The sequence below is a fragment of the Arachis hypogaea genome, chromosome 5 (genome assembly GCF_003086295.3).
Source record: "Arachis hypogaea cultivar Tifrunner chromosome 5, arahy.Tifrunner.gnm2.J5K5, whole genome shotgun sequence".
Lineage (NCBI taxonomy): Eukaryota > Viridiplantae > Streptophyta > Magnoliopsida > Fabales > Fabaceae > Arachis > Arachis hypogaea.
Window position 1 is genome coordinate 90,362,321 of NC_092040.1, and position 22,736 is coordinate 90,385,056.

General features: G+C 30.6%; 2 protein-coding genes across 3 annotated transcripts; both read right to left on the reverse strand.

The window, feature by feature from the left end:
- Positions 1–564: 564 nt before the first annotated feature.
- Positions 565–4,434, reverse strand: LOC112801832 (cyanogenic beta-glucosidase). 2 transcript variants are annotated; one of them, XM_025844775.3, is made up of 13 exons: positions 4,143–4,434; positions 4,003–4,072; positions 3,555–3,613; positions 3,378–3,453; positions 3,188–3,265; positions 2,981–3,068; positions 2,647–2,902; positions 2,419–2,534; positions 1,846–2,063; positions 1,584–1,615; positions 1,386–1,488; positions 1,169–1,277; positions 565–1,039 (listed from the first exon to the last, which is right to left on the reverse strand). In XM_025844775.3, the coding sequence occupies exons 1-13, from the start codon at positions 4,311–4,313 to the stop codon at positions 844–846; spliced, it is 1,572 nt and encodes a 523-aa protein (XP_025700560.1). In that variant the 5' UTR covers positions 4,314–4,434; the 3' UTR covers positions 565–843. The 2 variants fall into 2 exon arrangements, with proteins under 2 accessions (XP_025700560.1, XP_025700561.1); XM_025844776.3 differs by lacking the exons at positions 1,386–1,488; positions 1,584–1,615.
- Positions 4,435–19,029: 14,595 nt separating this feature from the next.
- LOC112801834 (beta-glucosidase 12-like) lies at positions 19,030–21,881 on the reverse strand. The gene is made up of 11 exons (XM_025844778.2): positions 21,774–21,881; positions 21,602–21,677; positions 21,408–21,485; positions 21,208–21,295; positions 20,738–20,993; positions 20,510–20,625; positions 19,965–20,182; positions 19,702–19,733; positions 19,531–19,633; positions 19,319–19,427; positions 19,030–19,225 (listed from the first exon to the last, which is right to left on the reverse strand). Exons 1-11 carry the CDS (start codon positions 21,873–21,875, stop codon positions 19,030–19,032), a joined length of 1,374 nt encoding a protein of 457 aa, XP_025700563.2. The 5' UTR covers positions 21,876–21,881.
- Between the last annotated feature and the right edge of the window lie 855 nt (positions 21,882–22,736).

Below are 22,736 nucleotides of genomic sequence, written 5' to 3' on the forward strand. Positions count from 1 at the left end.
ATCATGGTGATCACAATAAATAAAGCTGTGATGTATATGTACCCAAAATAGACTTAGTCTGAAAGGATAATTGATGACATCCTTGAGTAGGGACCTGCTTTCATGGACAACAGTGATATCAGGGTATGCCTCCCATTGTGAAGTGAAGGACGCCATGCTTTCCTTATTTGGAGGTTTCTTCACGCAGGTTCGAGTCAGTGATACTACTGTCAGTTTTAACTACTTGTAGTTAGATAGGTACTAGGTAGTTTGTGGTTTAAAGCCAAAGATTGAGCATTATGGATGGCTTGAATCTTTTTGACAGAGCAGGTTACTTCGAGAAAGCAAAGGGAAAACCTTGATGCTGCTATATGGATCAGAGTTCATTACTGAATGCTAGCTCAGTTCAAGGAAATTTCAGTGCAGCTCGAATAGCAGGAGAGAGGTAATTGAACTTGAACCAAATGATGATGTGTTTGTGAAGAAATCAAAACTCAAGAAGAAGAAAAAGCAGTATAACATTTGGCATTACAAACCCTGGTTACATTAGTGTTTCTAGATGTTAGAAAAGGTAAGAGACAGCAGTAGAGAAAAGGTTTGTGTGTATTCAAGTTGTATAGAATGATACAATATAGAAGGGTATTTATAGATGCTAAGGGAAACGAAATAATAAAGACATAATATCTTATAGTAAATATTCAGATATGCTAAATAATGTTAATTGATCTAATTGATCCTAATTATACTCTAACACTAGATATTTAGTGAAGAGAATAAGCATGATAACCATTGAACCATATTTCTCACAGGAAACATACTTGATACTTATGTAAGACACACATTATAAATGAATTGTTCAAATTCTTAGCGCAAATCACTATATGTAGGTACTTCACGTTGTAGTAAATTCTTAAACCAAATAGCCGACTTTTTTGGATGTCTTTTCAGACCATTTTCGTAATCTACAAAGTAGATTCCAAATCTCACAGTGTAGCCATGATCCCATTCAAAGTTGTCAATCAATGACCATGCAAAATATCCTTTTACATTCACGCCACCCCTGAAATATTTAAAACCAACAAAATTAGGAATACACCAAACATGTTGACAATTTAGTTAGTAAAAACTAGTTTATTTGATCTGATGGCACTTCCAGTTCCAGATCAAAACTTGATATGACAGCACTTACTTGATTGCAGTTTGAATATATTGTAGATGAATAGAATAGTAATCAATTCTTGTTTTGTCTGCAAGGGCTTCCTCAAGTGCTAGTGTTGGATCATTGAGTTCATCTATACCTATATAAAATAAATACATTATTTCCCAGAAACATAAGGAAACAAATACTATATTAGAACTAAATGTGTGCTGATAAAGGCTCGATGTATTCAATTCACGTATATTACCATTTTCAGTGATGTAGATCAAAGGGTTATTATAATTTGATTTGAAATAGAACAAAAGGTTGCGAATTCCTTCTGGATAAACAGACAACCAATCTGAAGCACCCTGCAAGTGTAGATGTTTTCTTTTCTTCATTAAGCTAGAAAGCTAAGCTAACTGAATTTGAAGAATTGATATGCTGTTGCAAATCCATATATTACCTTTGGACCAATAGGTATTCCATTATACTCATCTGTTGCAATAAAATGCATATTGCATCAATTAACTAGTATAATAAAATATCTTGGATTCAACAAGTGGGAAGTTTTATTTTTCCTTAAAATCAAACGGATTAGAATTAATAAATGTGCTAGAGAGAGCAATAGCATATTGAATTATAGTATCATTACTCTAAGTTATTATAATCTCTTCATCGTCTATTAAAACCCATCCCATGTTTAATATCTACAAACATGTTCTTACTTGTAAGAGCAATTAGAGAATCCGTGAGAAAGCTAGGCTTCGCTTTACTTAGTTCTGGTGCATCAGCAGCATAGTACGAGGTGTAGTAGTTTAATCCAATAAAATCAAAGGACCCTCTTAAAAGCCATGATTGATATGAAGAGAACTTTGGCAACCTACTTCCCACCAGAGACCGCATGGAGCTTGGGTAGTCTCCTTTTGTCATTGGCTCCATAAACCTACAATTTCATTCTTTAAATCAGTTTTCATGAGGACACTGATTTCATATGACAAAATAGGCTACACCAGTATATAATTGAAAGTGAATTTAAATGACGAAAATTCCTGTGCTGTTGCATTTACTGTGATTCAGTAATTGTATGTCATATTAGTCTTTATTCTCTCCACCTAATTTTCTAGGTCATCTTTATTTTCTTTTATTTTGAACCAATAAGTCCATGTGACATGGAAGTGTGGAACCAACAGATTAGAGAAAGAACGACGACTTATTCTCATTGCAGATAAGAATGTGTCAGTGGCTAGATCCTCTAATTAAATTTCACCGATGAGTTTATGTTCATAAAGAATTTATACCATCCAAGCATGAAATCAAGGGCTCTCTGTGCAGCAAGTTTATCCAATTCTGTATCATGTAATGGCACCATCCAGTAACAGTTCAGCGCTATGCCTATCAAGCCCTTCTGAGATGCCTATGTACACAAAGGAAAGTAAGGTTTTGATCCTAATATTACTCTTAATTAGTTCAGGTTGATCCATTCATTTTATATATTGAAATTTTCATATAAAAATATATAACAAAACCTGATACTTAGTCTTGTAGACGTTTACAGCAACTGCATGAGCTAGTAACTGATGGTGTGTCACAATATAGGGTTCAGTGCCTGAATCTCCACCGGTGCAGCTAAGGTTCTGCCAGGCCGAACATCTTCCTGGAGCATAACTTCCTTTTGCGTAGCCATGATTGCTGTAGGACCATGGCTCATTGAATGTAATCCAGTGCTTCACTCTATCACCAAACTCCTTAAAGCAAACCTCAGCATAGTCCTGAAAATCATTCCTACAGTAAAGAGGGAGATTAATGTCAATAAATGTTGACTAATACTTTGTCTATTAGGAATTAAGGGATGTAAATTACACTATCTTAGGGCTTAAAAAGCCACCATATTCATCTTCTAAGGCCTGAGGAAGGTCCCAATGAAAAATTGTGACAAAAGGTTGAATATCTGCATCGAGTTACCAACAAAGAAGACATTAAATTAGCCCCTAAATCAGAGAAACAAAAATATATTACACTAGAAATTAAATATCTAGCTTTGCAACATATCTGATTGATGATGGTTACCTTTGGCTAGCAGCTCATTGATGAGGTTATTATAATAATTTATTCCTTCCTTGTTCACACCTCCACTAAGTCTTCCCTCTGAAATTAGCCAATGGATGATCTCACTTTTAGTAAGATTTGATAACAAATTCTATTGAAATGATCTAACAGCTTGCAAAATTGGAAGTTGTTTTAGGGTCATGTTTCTTACTTGGTAGTATTCTGGACCAAGAGATTGAGAATCTATAAGCATCCATGTTCATATCCTTCATGGCCTCAACATCTTCCTGCATAATTAATACTTTCTTCAGAAGAATCACAATTATGCTTGCTTAATATCTCTGTTCTTCAATTATTACACTCTAATAATGTTTGTGTGTTACAGCACCTTGTAATGATGATATTCATCAACGGCTACATCTCCGTTACTTCCGTCATATATCTTACCTATCATGTATTAAACATAATTTAGTAATTTATAACTTAGCAAAAGAAAAATGGAATTCATAACACGCCAGTTTTAATTGACCTTTTTATATAAATGAAAAATAAAAAAAGAACACTTTTTTAATTAAATTTGTCCGCAATTTTTGAAAAACAAGTTTCCAAGTTTTGAACTTTTAAAGCAGAAAATGGAACTCATAACCGACACCACTGTTATTGAGTGGTAAACAAGTTACCTCCCTCCCAAGTGGTTCATAATTTGGAGCCTATTCTAATAGAACAAAAGTTACAGATTTTCGGGTCAGATTAGTCAAATTACCGTTAATAAGATCCCAAAAGTCCTAAAATCAAGAAAGCTATGGCACAAAGAAATAACTTATAACTTAAAAAACCTGGATATTTATGAGTGAAAGTATCCCATATACTTGGTTCTCTGCCACCTTCATTTGCTGCACCTTCCACCTGAAAATGTGCATAAAAAACAGCTTAATTCATAGTTCATATGAAAAATTCAAGATCCGGTATAGAATACCTGGTAAGAAGATGATGCCGTCCCAAAAATGAAACCGTGTGGGAAAGCTGAACGGTTGAGACATTCAAACTGAGTAGTAATATCGGCGTTGAATATGGCTGCAGCTTGAATGGCCGTTGAAGTAAGAAGCAGTGTAACACATAGGAAATGATGAACGCAGAAGAATGCCATAGTGACTGATTGGTCTGTTTTGACACACGTAGCTTGAGGCCGTTATTATATAAAAGTGAGTGACACGCACGTGCTCTAATTCCAATCCGCTTGTCAAAAACTCAAAATGACTGACTACTCCACTACTTTTGTTACAGTGTCAGATATTTTAGTGTTGATTGAGATAAGGGTCTAATTTGGTGACGTGTCATTTTCAATTTTTTGTGAAAACTCAAGTGAAGTCGACTTTACGTGAAGTTGATATCTAATAACCGTTGAATGAAAATTTAATCAAATCAGTCAAATCATTTAACGACTCTCAAGTATCAACTTTACGTGAAGTTAATTTCACCTGAGTTTTTATTTTTTTTAATTACACAGCCACACACATTACTAAATTAGTAGGGGAAGAGCCTGGAAATGATAAAAAAATCTGGAAATCCAAAAAAATTATCTGTGATCGTAAAACTTTTAAAGGGGAGGACTCTGCCTCTATCAATAAATAGAGACGAAAGACGGAGATTAAGATACTTATTTTATAAAAATTTATAAAATTTTTATAAAAAAAAATTTACTTAAATATTTTTATATGTTGGGTAAGTAATTTTAATCTATTTTATTTTAATTTATATATTAAAAATTTTATATATATTTTATATTAAATTTATGTTTGAATTATATTTAATTTAATATATTTAATTAAATTATATAAAATTTAATAATCTCTAAGTATTCATGAATATTTAAAAGTATCAGTTAAAAAAATAAGAAACATTTTAGGAAAAGTATATGAAACCAAAAGGTTACCAACAAAAAACTAAACAAAATCACATTAATTTTAAATCTTTTAAATTTAAAATTTAAAAATTTAAAATTAATTAAGTAAACCTAATTAAAACCTATAAAAATCTTTTTTTTTTCTTTCACATTAATCTATCCACCTCCAGCAATCACACACACACACACTCCTCTCTCTCACCGTCAGGCCCTCTCCATCTCCTCACCGCAACTCACTCCTCTTCTATCACCGACATCTGACTCGTCGTATTCGCCACCGTCGACAAGAACCGTTTCTCTTTTATGAACCAAATGTGTTACCGGAATCACAATTGCAGTTGGAGTTGAACTTCTGGGCCACGACAATCTCATGTGGACGTCCTTCAACTACGGTGGGCGCACCGTGTTCCTAGAGGAGAACAAGGCCTGGATCGACCAAGTCCAGCAGAGGATTCCTGGCTTGGAGTCGTACCACGTGGCCTAGGCGGACGATCTCATCAAAATTGGAATGGAGGAGGAGTGCAAGAAGGTGAGCAATCCCAAGTTCTCCAATTGTCAGCTGGCACACAAAAGCTATACTAGGCGTACACCACTACACCAGCAACAATATTAAACATTGCCTTTATCACATTCATTAAAGGGATAACAACCACGTTTTATGTTTGTAGTTGATGATTAAAGAGACTGCAAACTACACACTTGATCTTAGTCAAAAGGAGCCCTTGAATAATTACAAAAATATAAAAAAACATTCATTTAATATGAAAAAAAAACATCCTAGTATTTAATAAAAGAAATATCCAGTTATATTTTAGAGGAGGACAAGGCCTGGATCGACCAAGTCCAGCAGAGGATTCTTGGTTTGGAGTCATACCACGTGGCCTAGGCGGACGATCTCATCAAAATTGGAATGGAGGAGGAGTGCAAGAAGGTGAGCGATCCCAGGTTCTCCAAGTGTCAGCTGGCATACAAAAGCTATACTAGGCGTACACCACTACACCAGCAACAATATTAAATATTGCCTTTATCACATTCATTAAAGGGATAACAACCACGTTTTATGTTTGTAGTTGATGATTAAAGAGACTGCAAACTACACACTTGATCTTAGTCAAAAGAAGTCCTTGAATAATTACAAAAATATAAAAAAAACATTCATTTAATATGAAAAAAACATCCTAATATTTAATAAAAGAAATATCTAGTTATATTTTAGCAAAACTAATTAAATATATATAAAATTTAAAAACAAAATTATGAAATTCTTAAAAAAATAGAGACATTCATATTTGTAATACAAAAAAATCAAAAAATATATAAAAGAATATCTATTTAGTATGAAAAAGAAACATTCTAATATTTAGCATATTAATTCGTAGAAATTTTAAATTCATCCAAAAGTATTTAGCTGATTTTTTGCTAATACCTTTTTGTTTCCTTTCTTTATTAAATAGGGATGGAAAACAAAGAAAGGGAGAAGAATCCCTATCCCTAAAAAGACCCATTACCATCTTTAGTAGAGGCTGGGAGGAGAGGAGTTCTAATTAACCAATAATCACTACCACCCTCTTGTTAGTTCGAACTCAAAGTGCACTTCCTACAAAGTAGACATCATTATCAATAGGATAAGGCCTTATGTGACATTTTGGTAAGTCTTTGTCAAATTTGTCTTTTTATCCGGTTCTTAAGGGACCACTCAATCCAATTGTTAGATTTTGTAGCGTTGGATTTATGTTTTTATTTTCTATTTTTATTTTTAATATTTTTATAAAAATATATTAAAATATGTTTGTATTAAAATGTTTTATATTTATGTATTAATATAATTTATATTATTAAAATCTATCAATACATTTTTTTATTGTATCATTTGATTTTCTTTTAATAAAAATGAATCTATCTATCTATTTATCTATTTATTTATTTTATATAAATATTGATAAAAACTTATTATAAAATGAGTTTATGTTATATTATTTGTTATAATTGTGTTATGTAAATAATTTGCATAGATGATAATTTATCATTTTTGTAATATAAAAGTAATAAATATCTACATAATAAATATATAAAACCTTAATAGTCCTAAATTAAATTTAATACCTATCATTATTTAATTAAATTAAAAAATAATACTTAAATATGATTAATATCTACATTAAAACTATAATAATAATAATAATAGTTTCTAGTTACAAATATGTTTTATCTACTTAAACATGTTTAGTAAGTACTGACATTCTTAATATTGTTATTTTATCTCGTAACCTCTCAGACTCAAACGAATTGTACAAAACATCTATAATTACGTTCAGCTTTGCATAATAACATCTGTTTATCCGATTTAAATTTTAATGTATCATGTTTTGATTCTCAATTTTCTCAAACTATTTTTTTCAATTATCTTTAAGCATAGGCAACTAAAAAAATTTAAAAATCCCTCAAAATTACACCATAAAACACTATTTTCTAAAAAGTATCAAGCAATCAAATAGTTCCTAAATATTATAACATTTTTTTAATTTATATTATATAGTATAATTAATTTAGTTCTTCACGTATTGCACAAGTTTTAATCTAATAATTAATAAAAATGATACATTTAATGCGAATAAAATAGTTGGACTCATTTAAAATATACTCTCCTGCTTTTTTTTATTAATTAAAAAAAACTAATAAATTTATCTTCACAAATATAACAAACAACTGCAAATAAGTTAGAAAAGTAAGACTTTAGTTTCCAAATACATATTATGTATTTGTATTATTTAATTTATTTTAGATGCAGGGTAGTCTATATAATATATTAGTAATTAGGATTAAAATAGTTCTCTTTTAATATATTACTAATAATTGTATATTGAATTTTATTCCTTGTAATGTTTGATAATTTTTTTTGAACATAGAAAGCTCAACACTGTAACGTGGAGCAAACAAGCCAAATAATAAGTACTAAATGGAAAAACATAACTTTTCTGCCGATGCTAGCAGTGCCATCAACAACCAAAAGGATCACTATCGGTCCATTCATTGTAGCTCAGAATTGTCCTCTTTATTACTAAGTCAACACCTGCTTCCTTGTTGTTGAAGATCCTAGCATTACGTTCCACCCAAATATTCCAAATCACTGCAAAGAACCCAGCCAGCCACCTCTTCTGCTCTCTTTTTCGCATATGCCAGCCAGTCCAACTCTCAAACAGTGTCCTTATTGTGCCAGGCATAGCCCAAACTTCACCAAATGATCGCAACCAACTGCACCACACTTGCCTTGTTAGTTCACAGAGAAAAAATAGATGGTTGACCGATTATACCTCCTTGTTGCAAAGTACATAGATGTTATCAGTTGGCATAATAACGTCTAACCTACTCAATCTCTCCTTGGTATTAACTCTACCCACAAACACAAACCATCCAAATAACTCAATTCTTGGAAGTACCACTCCTCTCTAAACCGAACTTGTAAAGCTGTAGCTCGTGATCTCAGTTGACAGACTCTCCGATTGTAGGACTTGCACTACAGAGTTGGTAGAGAATACCCCTTTACAATCAAACTTTCACACTATTTGATCCTCTTGACCATCTGCCAACTTCACCATTCTTAGCCTCTCATGGAGCTGGTTGACAAGCTCCAGCTCCCATTGGAATAACTCTTTTCTCCACTGAAAATTCCATATCCACTCAAGTCCATCGGAATAATGTTTGATAATTTTGATGGGACTTTAAAATGAAATTTACATTATTTTAGTGGAATCTTAAGAATTAAATAACTTTTTTCTTGTAATGTCACCTTAAGATTAATGCAGAATTTGGCAATTATATATTAAATTTTAGGAAAAGTTTAGGGGCCAGCAATTTTATTGCATTTTGGCCAGCATGTAACTAGCAGAGAAATGTGAGTCATTGGATAAAATCTCACACCAATCTCATACTATCAAATCATCATTGATGGCTAGTTAATGACTACCAATCACAAATATTACTGCCCCTAGTATTACTCTAAATTTTATTCTTTGTCACTTTTTTTCCTAACTAGTCTTTCCATAGCTATTTACCATATTGTATCATAGAAATAATGAAACGAAGGGAGGCCCATATTTTTTGAATAATTGGCTCCCCTAGATTTTAACTATAGCTTAAGTTGTAATAATAATAATAATAACTTCTTTTCAAAATATATAATTTAGGAAAACTTTCAAGTGTGCCATTCACTTTATTGTAACACTGGTATGTCAAGTACGATCAGGTAAAAGTTAAAAATTTTGTCATGATGTGTGCGATAAATTACCATAAACATCCCTCAAGTTTTGTTTAAAAGACCAATTTGGTAATCATGTGGTAGTCACTGCTGAACAATGAGCGCAAAGCTGAAGGCTTGAAGCCAAGTCTAGTGCAACGAGACTAAGTCTAGTGCTAATCCAATCATGCTATGAAGCTCCACTTGCCATAACTTTAATTCGTTATATATGTCTATTTTCTAACATTGATAGTAATTCATAAATATTATTAAATATTAAAATTATATATACTATTATTTTTAAAAAAATTCTCAAGTCATTATGTATACATAGTAAAATTATGCTAAGTTAATTTATTCCAAATCATATTTATGAAATAGAAAAGATTTTAAATACGAATATATTTTTAAAAAGTTATAATATGTATAGGAAAACAAACTCAATTTAATTTTAAAATCTTATATTTTTATTAAAAAATATAAATAATATTAAGTAAGAAAAAAATTAAAACTATTCAGAGTGTATTATTAATTTAATTATAAAAAAATATGTAAGTGACATTTTAGAATATGTAAAAAATGAACCTATTAAATATTACCATATAAAAAGTGCCAAAAAATATAAAACAAGAAAAGAAAATAAAATAGAAAAGTACAAAGTTTTTTTTAATAAAAAAACCCAAGAATTTTAGTTATATAAAATAAATTTATTTTAAATTGTGTAAATTTTTTGTTGAATAACAATAAAAAATACAAAAATTTAGTTTCATAACACAAAAAATTATTTTAAATAGTGCAAATACTTTTTTATATCTTTTTTCTTCTTCTCTTTTATATGTTTTATTATTGACATAAAATAATTTATGTGTCTTCATATATTTCTCCTAAAAATAGTAAATTTCATTCAAACAAATGTTTTTAAGTTAAATTATGTAAATATATAATAAAAAATAACATAATAAAATACATAAATTTATTTAAAAATTATAAAAATTATTTTAAATTGTACAAATTTTAAAAAGGAGGTAAAAACAGAGAAAGAGAGAAATACTGGAGAAAGAAGATGAAAAAAAGACACTTACGTATATGTGCATATAACTAATACGACTTGATTAAAATTTGATTATTACAAAATAGGGCTGCTAGACATCCATATAACCATATAAACAAGTTGGCCCAATCCCAAATAGATTCAGGCGCATTAAATACAGAATGAGAAACACGCGTCATACACAAAAAAACCTCTCGTTTTCCATTCGCGCTTCTTTATGAAAGAACGTTACATCTTCAACACGAAATCAATACACCAAAACACTCATTCTCTTCGAATCTCTCTGAACATCGCTCAAACTTCAATCACATTCTTTGTGGAAACCATTACTGCAAAGGAATCGAAAGAAGATTTCACAAGCAACAACCAGAAACAAACAAAAACAGCAACAAAGACTACAAAAGGTATGAGAAAATTACTGTTCATTTAAAATCTTGTAATGTCGCGTTTTGCCTAGTTTCATTTTAGTTTTACTGGTTTGATTTGCTTCGTTTAGTAGATTGAACTATTGTGAATGATTTTTATAGTATAACTAGGGCTTTAAGATATAGGTGCTTGTTCTTATTGGTGTGAATAGTTTAACTAGAGCTTTGTTACTATCTTCAGTACTTCTTTTGCATTGAAGAACACTATTCTTGTTGATTGAAAATTGATAATGATTTATTAACCACATGAACATTTTTCGGTTCGATGACCTTTGTGATTTTGGTTCTATGCATGAAGGATTTTTTGTTCGGTGGGTTGTGGCACATTAATTAACTTGATTAAAATATACATGCTTGTGGTTGTTGATGTATTGAATGAGTTTTGTTTAGAACAATTGACATTAGGGACAACTCTTTCACTTTAATAAGTCATACTACTGTAAAATTGTCTCATTATATTTGATTAAGATATGTGGTTGTTCTTATTTGTGTGAATAGTTATATACATTTTTCAGTTCGGTGGCCTTTGTGATTTTGGTTCTATGCATGAAGAATTTTCGATTCGGTGGGTTGTGGCATATTAATTGACTTGATTAAGATATACATGCTTGTAGTTGTTGATGTATTGAATGAGTTTTGATTAAGATATATATGCTTGTGATTGTTGCCTAGTCTGGACAACAAAGATGTGAGTGATTCAAAATAACTTTGGAAATTGTCCAAAAACCAACATCCTTCATTATGTATACGTATATTCTGGCCGGACAATTTAACCCAGCTGAAGGGTTTGTCTTCAAAATTGGAAATATCTTTGATTTCCACCTCCCTTCTCTAGAGCATACAATTAGTTGATTCTTAATCTTGTCTCCATCTTGAGTCGTGTTCCTGATTTTGGTAGAACAACTGGCAAGTTTAGAATAATATTTGTAGAACTTTTCAATTTCTTCTAGTGACTTAAAAATCATTCCCACCTTTGGGACAAATTTTTCATCCACAACACAGCTGATCTGCATGGTGAACCAAAATCTCTTAATTATGGTGAATCGAAATCTTAATTACGGTGAAACAATTATATAGTGCTTAGGGAAGAAAACAGAAAATATTGGTCTAATTTTTGTTAGACTCCTTTCTGTGAACCGAACCGAAATATGAACGTGATGAACCACCTCTTTAATACTTACCGAAACGAAAAATTACTCATATTTACTCAGAGTTACTCACAGTTACTGACACTCACAATTACTCACAGTTACATATTATCAATTCAATTGAATTCAATTCAGATGTAGATCATCTCAGTCCATTCAATTCACTTCAAATAAAATTAGCAATTTCATTCTATTAACTTCGATTCAGAATTCAATAATCTAAATCTCATCAAATTGATGCGTTTTAGAAGAATCATCCAAATCACACTCATTCAATTGATTTGAAGTTGATTCATTCATTGTTTCAATTCAAAAGTGCATATCGAAAAAGAAAACAAAGAAGAAGATGAACGACGAAGCTAATTCCGTTGAATCAATCCATATCTATAATGCAGAAAAGAAAAATGCGAAAGAGGAGAACAACGATTTTAATTAGGTTGAAGAAGAAGAAGAAGAAGAAGAAGAAGAAGAAGAAGAAGAAGAAGAAGAAGAAGAAGAAGAAGAAGAAAAAGAAAGAGGTTTACGTTGTATGAAAAGGTTTACGTTGAGAAACATTGATAACGCAAAATAAGGATTCGTTATATAAGTTATAAGAGACGCGTGTAAAACAAACGGGAGTATGGGACGTGAAGTGAAAGTTACTTGGATACCATCCATGTAATTTTTACATGGATGTAGTGCTTTTTCGATTATAAAAATGAATTTTTCATCTAATATTTTTGTAGGTTTTGTTTATTAATATTTTTAAATAAAAATAAAAAATAATAATGAATCCTCTATATAGTAATATGAAAGGCAATTAATAAAATAAAGCAAGAGTATTGTATGAAACTGTTATGAGAACACCTAAAAGAAAATTATGGGTTTTAATATATTTTTTAATTATCTTCTTAATATTTAATAAGTTAAGTTTCAATATATATTTAAAAAAAAAACCAAAACGATAAGAAATTTAAAATTTTTAAGTTAAAAATTAAAAGAATAATTAAAATAAGTTAAAATTTTTAATATTTTTTAATTGATAAAAGTAGTTCAAATATTATTGCAGATAAAAGATAACATTTATTATGAAATTAAGATGGATAAATAGATAATTTTTTATTAATACTGATGTATGTCCAAAAGGAATAGATGATTTTTTAATTAGTGTTTTCATACGTTATAATGACTCCAACAGAATACATATATAGGTTATATAATTAATTATTTACCTATTCTAAAGGAAACAATAATTAATTATTTACTAGTAAATTCGTTTTTAAATTTTTTTGGTCGAAAAGTTTAATTTTCAGCAAATTTTAATTATTAAATCAATTACTAAAATTATTACACAAATTAATTTTTTTTATGTTAAATTCTATAACAAATAGACAAATCAACCTCTATTATTATTTAAGAAAATGTTAGAAAGTTATCAAAATTTATTATTTTTTATTATTACTTAGCTATCAGTTTAATTTTTTTAGTTTAATCTTTTTAATCTAATAATCCAAAAACATATTTTATCTCATACTTTTAAATATTAATAACTAAGTGATGATAAAAAATAATAAATTATGATGATCTTTTAGTATTTTTTTATTATTTAATAAAAATTTGAATATTTATAGAGAACAAATAATTTAATATAAAAATTAATTTTTTAACAAAATAAAGTTTAAAGAATGATTTGATTAAAAAATAATTGAATACTATGTATAGTAAAAAATTGATATTATTAAAGGATAAAATTAAAATTTATTTCTATGTATCATTTTTGTCCCCAACGTTTTCGTCATATTTAAGTCCCTATCGTTTCAAAAATGTCTCAATTTTGTCCCGCTGTCAATTCTGTTAACGGATCCCTAACGGCAGGACAACATTGAGTCAGTTTTAAAACGTTAGGAACTTAAATAGGACGATTGAAACGTTAGGGACAAAAACGATACTTTACTCTTAAAAATTTATTTTATATTACTTGACAAATAATTAGATTGTTATATTCAAAATTTATTAACTAATTACTTTTGTTAAAAATATTATTATATAATTGTTCATACCCTAACCCAATGTCTAGGCCCAGACCGAAACACCTTAAGAAGGCCCCATCAGTAAGGTTGGCCTTCCCCCGCAACTGACATCCGCATAGGAGGTCGGTTCCAACGCTAGGAAGTCGGTAAAGAGTGTTAACTGGCAGATAACACTCATTCAAATAAGTAACTGCCTCTAAAATCTTTCAACCCACTCCCCAAGTCAAATCTCAACCTCCCTAAGATAAAGGGACGGTTATCCTCCTTAAAAGGTGGAACCATCCCAACGGTAACTATGGGTTTACCATTATAAGTACACTGACAATCCTCAGGTAATTAGAAGTCCCATACTCTTAAATTTGCTTAGACTCTTGCTAACTTAGGTATCGGAGTGTCTTTCCAGGTACCACCCCCGTTCCCTTGCACATACATAAGTCGGACGAGGACTCTTGACCGGGAGTCGGATCAAAAGCCTCCTCATTCACCCGATTGGGCCAACCTTGTGAGTCTAGCCCATCAATCTCTGGTTACCCAACGTAACAATAATATATTTTTTTTATCAAAATATTTTAAAAAATAATTTATTTAAAATATTATATATAAGTATATAACACATAGAGATATTAACTTTTTTATTTTTTTAAATTAAAAAAAGCATAATAAGTATTAAAATTATATACAAGTCGGACTATTGCAGAAATATAATCACATAAATGCAACGTGAATCACCCTAATCACATCTCTATGTAAATTAAATGAGTCAGACTAGATTTAGCTTTCTATATAAATCAAAACAGTCTGGTTCGATTTATACATATTTGCATGTTATCCTAGTAAATCTAATCTGGTTGTTTCGATTTATGCATGCGTGCATGCTATCCTAGTAAATCTAAACATAGTGATTAGATTTACACATGCATAAATCAAAACAGGGTGATTAGATTTATATAGAGAGCTAAATATAGTCTAGGTCATTCGATTTACTTAGAGAAGTGATTGGGGAGATTCATATAACATTTTTTAATAATCATATTTTTTTATTCATTTGATAATTTAAATAATTATCAATAACTTTATACTATTCACATACGGTTTCTACCTTCTTCGATTCTCCATATTTATAGTTGCACTAAATTTTCGTATCTTTTTTTTGTTTTAGTTAAGTTTAAAATTTTAAACATTATTTTAGATTAGTAACATACACGAACAAAAAATTATTAATTTCTAAAAAAATCGATGTAATTTAAAATTGTTCATTTGAAATTAACACATTATTTTTATAAAAACCAACACATTTAAATTAGTATTCAAGCAAAAAAAAATTAGTATTAAAAAAGAATAAAAAATTAAAAATTTTAATAAATTTTATTTGAACATATATAATTAAAAATTTAAACGTGTTGGTTTATATAAATATAATGAGTTGGTGGTTTTAAATGGACAATTTTAATTCACTAATTTTACGTAAATTCATATATTTTTCTAAAAATTAGTAATTTTTTATGTGTACACTAATAATTTAAAATTGATGTTTATCTCTATTGTAATTTGAAACCATTTATTTTGAATTGTTCAGTACAAATAAACATGAAAAAGTTATTAATAGGATCAAATATTATTTTCTCCAAGAGAACCTTATTTAGTTTATTTAATGGGATAAAATATTATTTTGGTTCTCAATGTTTTGGCCAAATCCTAATTTGGTCCTTAACGTTTCAAACGTCATACTTCAATAAAAAAAAATTTAAATCTCCTATTTCAATCCCAAAAAATATTTAAGCAGGTTTAATGTTGTCCTACCATTAAATTTGATACAAGCAATTCGCATATTGAATAGCCAATAACATTCGATTTCAGTATATAAATAATATCGATCCACCAACGGTCACTAATATAAAAATTTTTTCTTTTGATTTTGAAGCGTTCATAATTGATTATTAAGATTTAAAATTTTGTACCAAAAAAATGAAAAAAATGTTATAAAAAGATTTTGACTATATATATTTTTTTAATATATAGAAGAAGATATGACTTAATTAGTAATATTATTAACGTCTATATCAGTCATTTTATTAACTATTAGTGTTAAATTTAATAGTAAGACTATATTAAATCTGTTTAAAATTTTTTGGAATGAAAATAGTATTTAAAATGTTAAAGACTAAATTAAAATTTGTTCCAAATATAAAAAATAAAAAATACTACTTTATAAAGAAAAGAGAGTGTGCCACGTTTTTTTACTATACTATATTAATACTAAATAGATGTATAAGACTTAATTCCATTTGTTATCTGTGGGTCGGATTTCTCAGCCTAAATAATAAACCAAAAAAAAATAAAAAAGACTGTAAATTTAACAATTATAGTTTCAGAATTTGTAATCTCATAAAATAATGCTAGCCAAAAATCATACAAAAATGATGCACTTAAAAATTATTCATTATCCTTAAATTAATATAAAAAAAATCATGTACCAAAAAGGTCTATTAACCGTTCAATAAAGAAATCAGTCAAACTAAAATAAAAGGTCATGACAAAAAAAAAATCGAAAACATAAAGTAAGCCATCCAAAATACCAACCACTAAGCCACCAAGCCACACCACCAACAAGAGAAGCTTGTGTCAAGAGGCAGCAGGATGTAATTTCCATAAATCATACCTCGTGGAACGCAAAATTTGATACACACCTCACAATGCTTTCCATTATAAACACATGTTACATAGAAAATCACAACCCTTTGTTTAATTAATTATTAAATCCAATGGACAATTTACATGGACCATGAGAGTTCCAAAAAAGTGCTCTGGACCATTTGAAAACTTTCCTATAATTTAAATATGTAAAATTACTTTGTTGCTTTATACAATACGTATTAATATATTTGTTTTGTAACTTTATTTACAGAAGAGAGAATACACTCCGAATTGAGTAAGTGCCAAGCAATTCCTTGTATCTGAAAACGATGACAGGATGTTAAGGGAGACTTTTTGGATAATTGACTTCCACGAATAAACTGTTAAAGAGGTTGGGATCGTTCCCACCTTTAAAAGAGTGATTTTGTTCTGTCAATACAATACAGTTCCACAATTTGAAGACCTTGTATCTTCTCGGCCCTTGCGCTTGGATTCAGACAAAACCTATTCAACCATTACTCATACAGTACTACACACTCTCCCAGGCCATCAGAAAAACTCACTGTTATTCACTAATTCAACCTTTCTCTTCTTCTCTGTGGTTCACATTCTTGATCAATTTCTATCACCTCAATTTACACACTATAAGGTTGTCCTTCATTGCAAAATTATAATATCATCTTTGAATATTTAAATTTAAGTATTGAGGATGTTGGAAAACTATGTTCTTTTATAAACTATTCAGTGAATTATTTTTGAAATTTTCTTTTTAGTTAATGTTTAATTTGACGTTGTACTGTATTTGTAGGCAAAACATGCTGGTTCGTTGGGTTCCACCATCCGAAGGGGCCATTAAACTCAATGTGGATGGAAGTTCAAGAGGAAATCCAGGAAGAGCAGGATGTGGCGGCTTGCTTAGAGATCAAGATGGCAACTGTATCGCCGGATTTCTCAGCTATATTGGCTTTGCTGGCAGTGTCGAAGCGGAACTAATAGCCATCCGCCATGGTTTGTGGTTGGCATGGCAATCTGGGTACAGAAAGGTGGAATGTGAAAGTGATTGCATGGTGGCTCTCAAGATTATTCATGACAATGCCGAAGGCTTTCCAGAATTGGCAGACATTGTTGAAGAAATTCATCAGTTGATGCTTCTTGAGTGGGACGTCACTATCTATCATATCATGAGGGAAGGAAATTCGTGTGCTGATTTTTTGGCAAAGATGGGTTCTTGTTCAAATTCTACGTTTTCTCTTATGATCAACCCTCCGCCGGAACTCACTGCCCTTCTTCTTGCCGACTCCAAGGGTGTTCTTTATTCTAGAGTTTAGTTTTATGAGGTTATAAAAGTTGTTGAGCTCTTTTTTATTATTCCTTAAATTATGCATGGTTGATGTACTCTTTTTCCTCTATTGGATTTTTTCCTAAGCTCCAGGGGTTTGGTCCATAGGGGTTTTTTAAGGAGGCATAACCTGCATAAGCCGAGTATCCATATAGTCTATACCAATCTCGGTGGAACAATGTACTATTCAGATGTATCATTCTCAATTGTTCAATGAAATTACAAAATTTCTGGAGAAATTATTGAATTCTATATTAACTATTGATAATTGTTAAATTATATTATACACATCAATGTAATATTTATTGATATATTGATCAAATCATACACATAAATACATAGATCATATATTAATTTTAAACAAGACAATGCTAGATGCATAGATCTCCAATTCAGAGTTAACAAAGTTCCTAGTATTATATTACTTTGAAGAAGCAGAAGGAAAAACCTTGCTGCTGCTATATGAATCGGAAGTCATTACTAAATGCTGGCTCAGTTCCTGGAAATTTCAGCACAGTAAGGCAAAATTGAACTTGAAACAAATGATGATGTTGTGTATGTGCTTCTCAGGAATATGCATTGTGCAACAAAAGGAAAAAAGATGTGGAAGAAGGGTCAGCTATAAAAAAAAGTTGACTAGGAAAATGAGGGTCAGAAAAAGGCCTTAGTTATAGTTGGGTTGTGAATCGTGATTTGTGATTTGTGAATTGTGTTCTGACTTCTGAGTGTGAAATTTTCTGAATGGCGATATGGACAAATGCATAACAAGATTCTATAGTCTTTTTTCAACAGGTTTCTTTCTTAGAAATGCATAGAAATCAAAACACAACCAAAAGAAGCAACACAACATTTGGTATTACAAACCCTGCTTACAATATTGGCATGATAATCATTACTCACAATAATCATAGTGGATATAAAAAATGCTATTCGTACACCAAATCAACCATTAAAATCAACTATCAATGTATTTGTGTATAAATACATGTGTGGTTTAATTTATTTTTATGTGTATTTATATTCCAACATGTATTTTGTACTGTGCTTGACTTTGGTATACACGTAACATAATCGAGTTGATATTTATCTAAGACACATTATAAATGAATTGTTCATGTTCTTAGGGCGAATCACCATGTGTAGGTACTTCACGTTGTAGTAAATTCTTAAACCAAAGAGCTGACTGTTTTGGATGTCTTTTCAGGCCATTTTTGAAATCAGTAAAGTAGATTCCAAACCTCACAGTGTAGCCAGCATCCCATTCAAAGTCGTCAATAAATGACCATGCAAAATATCCTTTTACATTTACACCTTCCCTGAAATATGCAAAACCAACAAAATTAGGAGCACACTAAACATGTTTACAATTTAGTCAGCAAAAATAGTTTATCTGATATGATAGCACATACTTGATTGCAGTCTGAATATATTGTAGGTGACTATAATAGTAATCAATTCTTGTTTCGTCTGCAAGGGCTTCCTCAAGTGTAAGTGTTGGATCATTGAGTTCATCTATGCCTACATAATTAACACATTGTTTTCCATAAACATAAGGAAACAAATACTGTGTTAAAACTAAATGTGAACCAATAAAGAATCTTTTATTTTGTGTGTATATTACCATTTTCAGTGATGTAGATCAACGGATTGTCGTAATTTGATTTGAAATAGAACAAAAGGTCGCGAATTCCTTTTGGATAAACTGACAACCAGTCTGAAGCACCCTGCAAATGTAGAGGCTAAGGTAACTGAATTTCAGGAATTGATATGCTGCTGCAAATCCATATATTACCTTTGGACCAATAGGTATTCCATCACACTCATCTGTCACATTAAAATGCATCTTGCATCAATAAACTAGAAAATAATATATCTTGGATTCAGCAAGTGTAGAGTTTTATTTTTCCTTAAAATCAAACTGATTAGAATTAATATATGTGCTAGAGAGAACAACAGCATCATTCTTGGGTAGTATCATTAACCTAAGATATGATAATTCTTCATTATGTATTAAAATCTATCCCATTCGTACTATCCACACAAACATGTTCTTACTTGTAAGAGTAACTAGAGAATCTGTAAGATAGCTAGGCTTTGCTTTACTTAGTTCTGGTGCATCAGCAGCATAAAAGGAGGTGTAGTAGTTTAATCCAATAAAATCAAAGGACCCTCTTAAAATCCCTGATTGATATAAAGAGAACTTTGGCAACCTATTTCCCACCAGAAGCTGCATGGAACTTGGGTAGTCTCCTTTTGTTATTGGCTCCATAAACCTGAAATTTCATTATTTGAATCAGCTCTCATGTGACAGTGAATTCATATGACAAAATAAGCTACAGCAGCATATAATTGACAGTGAATTCAAATGACAAAAATTCTTGTGTTCTTGCTTTTATTCTAATTAACTAACTATATGTCATGTTAGTCTTCATTTTCTTCATCACCTAGTTTTATATTACATCTTTATTTTTTTTTACCATGAAGTTCATCGGACGTTTAACCAACAGATTAGAGCAAGAAACATAAGAATTTCTCAGTAGCAAGATCCTGTAGTAAAATTCACAAACGAGTCTTTTTTTTTCCTCATTAAGAATTTATACCATCCAAGCATGAAATCAAGGGCTCTCTGTGCAGCATGATGATCCAATTCTGTATCATGTAATGGCACCATCCAGAAACAAAACAGTGCTATTCCTATTAAGCCCTTCTGAGATGCCTATGTACACAAAGGAAAGTAAGGTTTTGCTTCCAATGTTACTCTAAACTAGTTCATAGAGATCCATTCATTTTGTCAATTGAAAGTTTCTTATAAAATTGTGTAACAAAACCTGATACTTAGTCTTGTAGATGTTAACAGCAGCTGCATGAGCTAGTAGCAGATGGTGTGTCACCATATAGGGCTCAGTGCCTGAATCTCCACCGGTGCAGCTAAGGTTCTGCCAGGCTGAACATCTTCCTGGTGCAAACTTTCCTGTTGCATAGGCTCGATAGCTGAAGGACCACGGCTCATTCATCGTAATCCAATGCTTCACTCTATCACCAAACTGCTTAAAGCAAACCTCAGCATAGTCCTGGAAATCATTCCTATAGGAAAGAGTGAGACTGGTGCGTTTGGTTTGTATTTTTGCTTTCTGTTTTCATTTTCGGTTTGTTTCCAAAATTTTGTAAAGAAAAAACAGAAAACATGAGATGAAACAAGCCTAAAAACAGAAAACGAAAACACAAACCAAACACACTTAATGTTCAAGACATGTTGACTAATACTTTGACTAATTAGGAATTAGGAGATGTAAATTACACTATCTCAGGGCTTAAGAAGCCTCCATATTCATCTTCTAAAGCCTGAGGAAGGTCCCAATGAAAAATTGTCACAAAGGGTTGAATATCTGCATTGAGTTACCAAGAAAGAAAGACGTTATGCTTAAATTACTCATAAGAGAAACAGAAACTAATTACTAATATCTTAGCTTTGCAACATATTTGATTAATGATGATGACCTTTGGCTAGCAGCTCATTGATGAGGTTATTATAATAATTTACTCCTTCCTTGTTAACACCTCCATTAAGTCTTCCCTCTGAAATTACTCAAATTAGCCAATGCATCACTTTTAGTTAGCTTTGATAACAAATTTTATTGAAATGATTTAAAAGAGTGCAAAATTGGAAGTTTCTCTAGTGTCATGTTTCTTACTTGGGAGTATTCTGGACCAAGAGATTGAGAATCTATAAGCATCCATGTTCATATCCTTCAAGGCCTCAACATCTTCCTGCATAATCAATACTTTCTTCAGAAGAATCACAATTATGCTGGCTTAATATCTCTGTTCAGTTATTATAGTGTAATCATGTTTGTGTTACAGCACCTTATAATGATGATATTCATCAGCAGCTACATCTCCATTACTTCCGTCTTGTATCTTACCTGTCATGAGTAAAGCATAATGTAGTAATTTATAACTTACCATATGAAAAATGGAATTCATAACACCCCAATTTTAATTGACCTTTTCATATAAAGGAAAAACAAAACACTTTTTTAATTAAATTTGTCCACAATTTTTAGAAAACAATTTTTCCTTTTGAACTTTTAAAGTAGAAAATGGAACTCAACCGACACCACTGTTATCAAGTGGTAGATAAGTTACTTCCCTCCCAAGTTGTCTCGATCTCGAGCAAATCATAACAGCAAAATTACGGATAAAAATAGATTCAATAAAATGTTACATCCAAGTCATTTAACCGACCAAGTCCAATTAAGTTTTTTAGATTCACGCATTTCTTTTTTATACCTCCTTCTTCTTTTAAATTCACGCGCACATATTTTTCTTCACCTTAATGCTAGGTCTTCTTCTTCTTCTCTTTCTTTTTTGTTACCATCATCACCAGCAGCACCTCATCCCCCTCCTCCTTTTTCTCCTTTTTTTTATTTCTTCTCTTTCTGTCTTTTCATCATTCTCCTCCATCATCATCATCATCATCATTGTCTTCTTCTAATATATATAGTCGTTATTGTTATCGTTATCATCCAATTTTTGCCAATATTGATGACATTGTCTAATCCAAAATTGATTTGGATATGTTTTTCTTCAAAATTGACTTGTGTCTGTACTTGTTTTGAAACGAGTTTGTTTGTGTATTGTCATTATTAAGGAATTTCGGTTCATTCGGAATTTAATTTTTGATTAATTCTTGATGTAATTTTGGTTCATTTCTGAGTGAGTTTATGATCATTCAATTTTGTTTGTGCACTTGTTTTTGAATGCAATTGTTAAGGAATTTCGATTCATTCTAGATTTAAATAAGGTGTATTTGGTCTGAACTTGTTT

What these genes read in the sequence shown, in the direction of transcription:
- LOC112801832 (XM_025844775.3), bottom strand. Translation starts at nt 4,313, where the DNA reads ATGGCATTCTTCTGCGTTCATCATTTCCTATGTGTTACACTGCTTCTT. An exon ending in CGGCATCATCTTCTTACCAG is followed by an intron (nt 4,073 to 4,142) that starts GTATTCTATACC and finishes GCACATTTTCAG; the next exon opens with GTGGAAGGTGCAGCAAATGA. An exon ending in TCTACAAGACTAAGTATCAG is followed by an intron (nt 2,535 to 2,646) that starts GTTTTGTTATAT and finishes TTGTGTACATAG; the next exon opens with GCATCTCAGAAGGGCTTGAT.
- LOC112801834 (XM_025844778.2), bottom strand. Translation starts at nt 21,875, where the DNA reads ATGGTAAGTTATAAATTACTACATTATGCTTTACTCATGACAGGTAAG. An exon ending in CAATGAGCTGCTAGCCAAAG is followed by an intron (nt 21,296 to 21,407) that starts GTCATCATCATT and finishes AACTCAATGCAG; the next exon opens with ATATTCAACCCTTTGTGACA. An exon ending in TCTACAAGACTAAGTATCAG is followed by an intron (nt 20,626 to 20,737) that starts GTTTTGTTACAC and finishes TTGTGTACATAG; the next exon opens with GCATCTCAGAAGGGCTTAAT.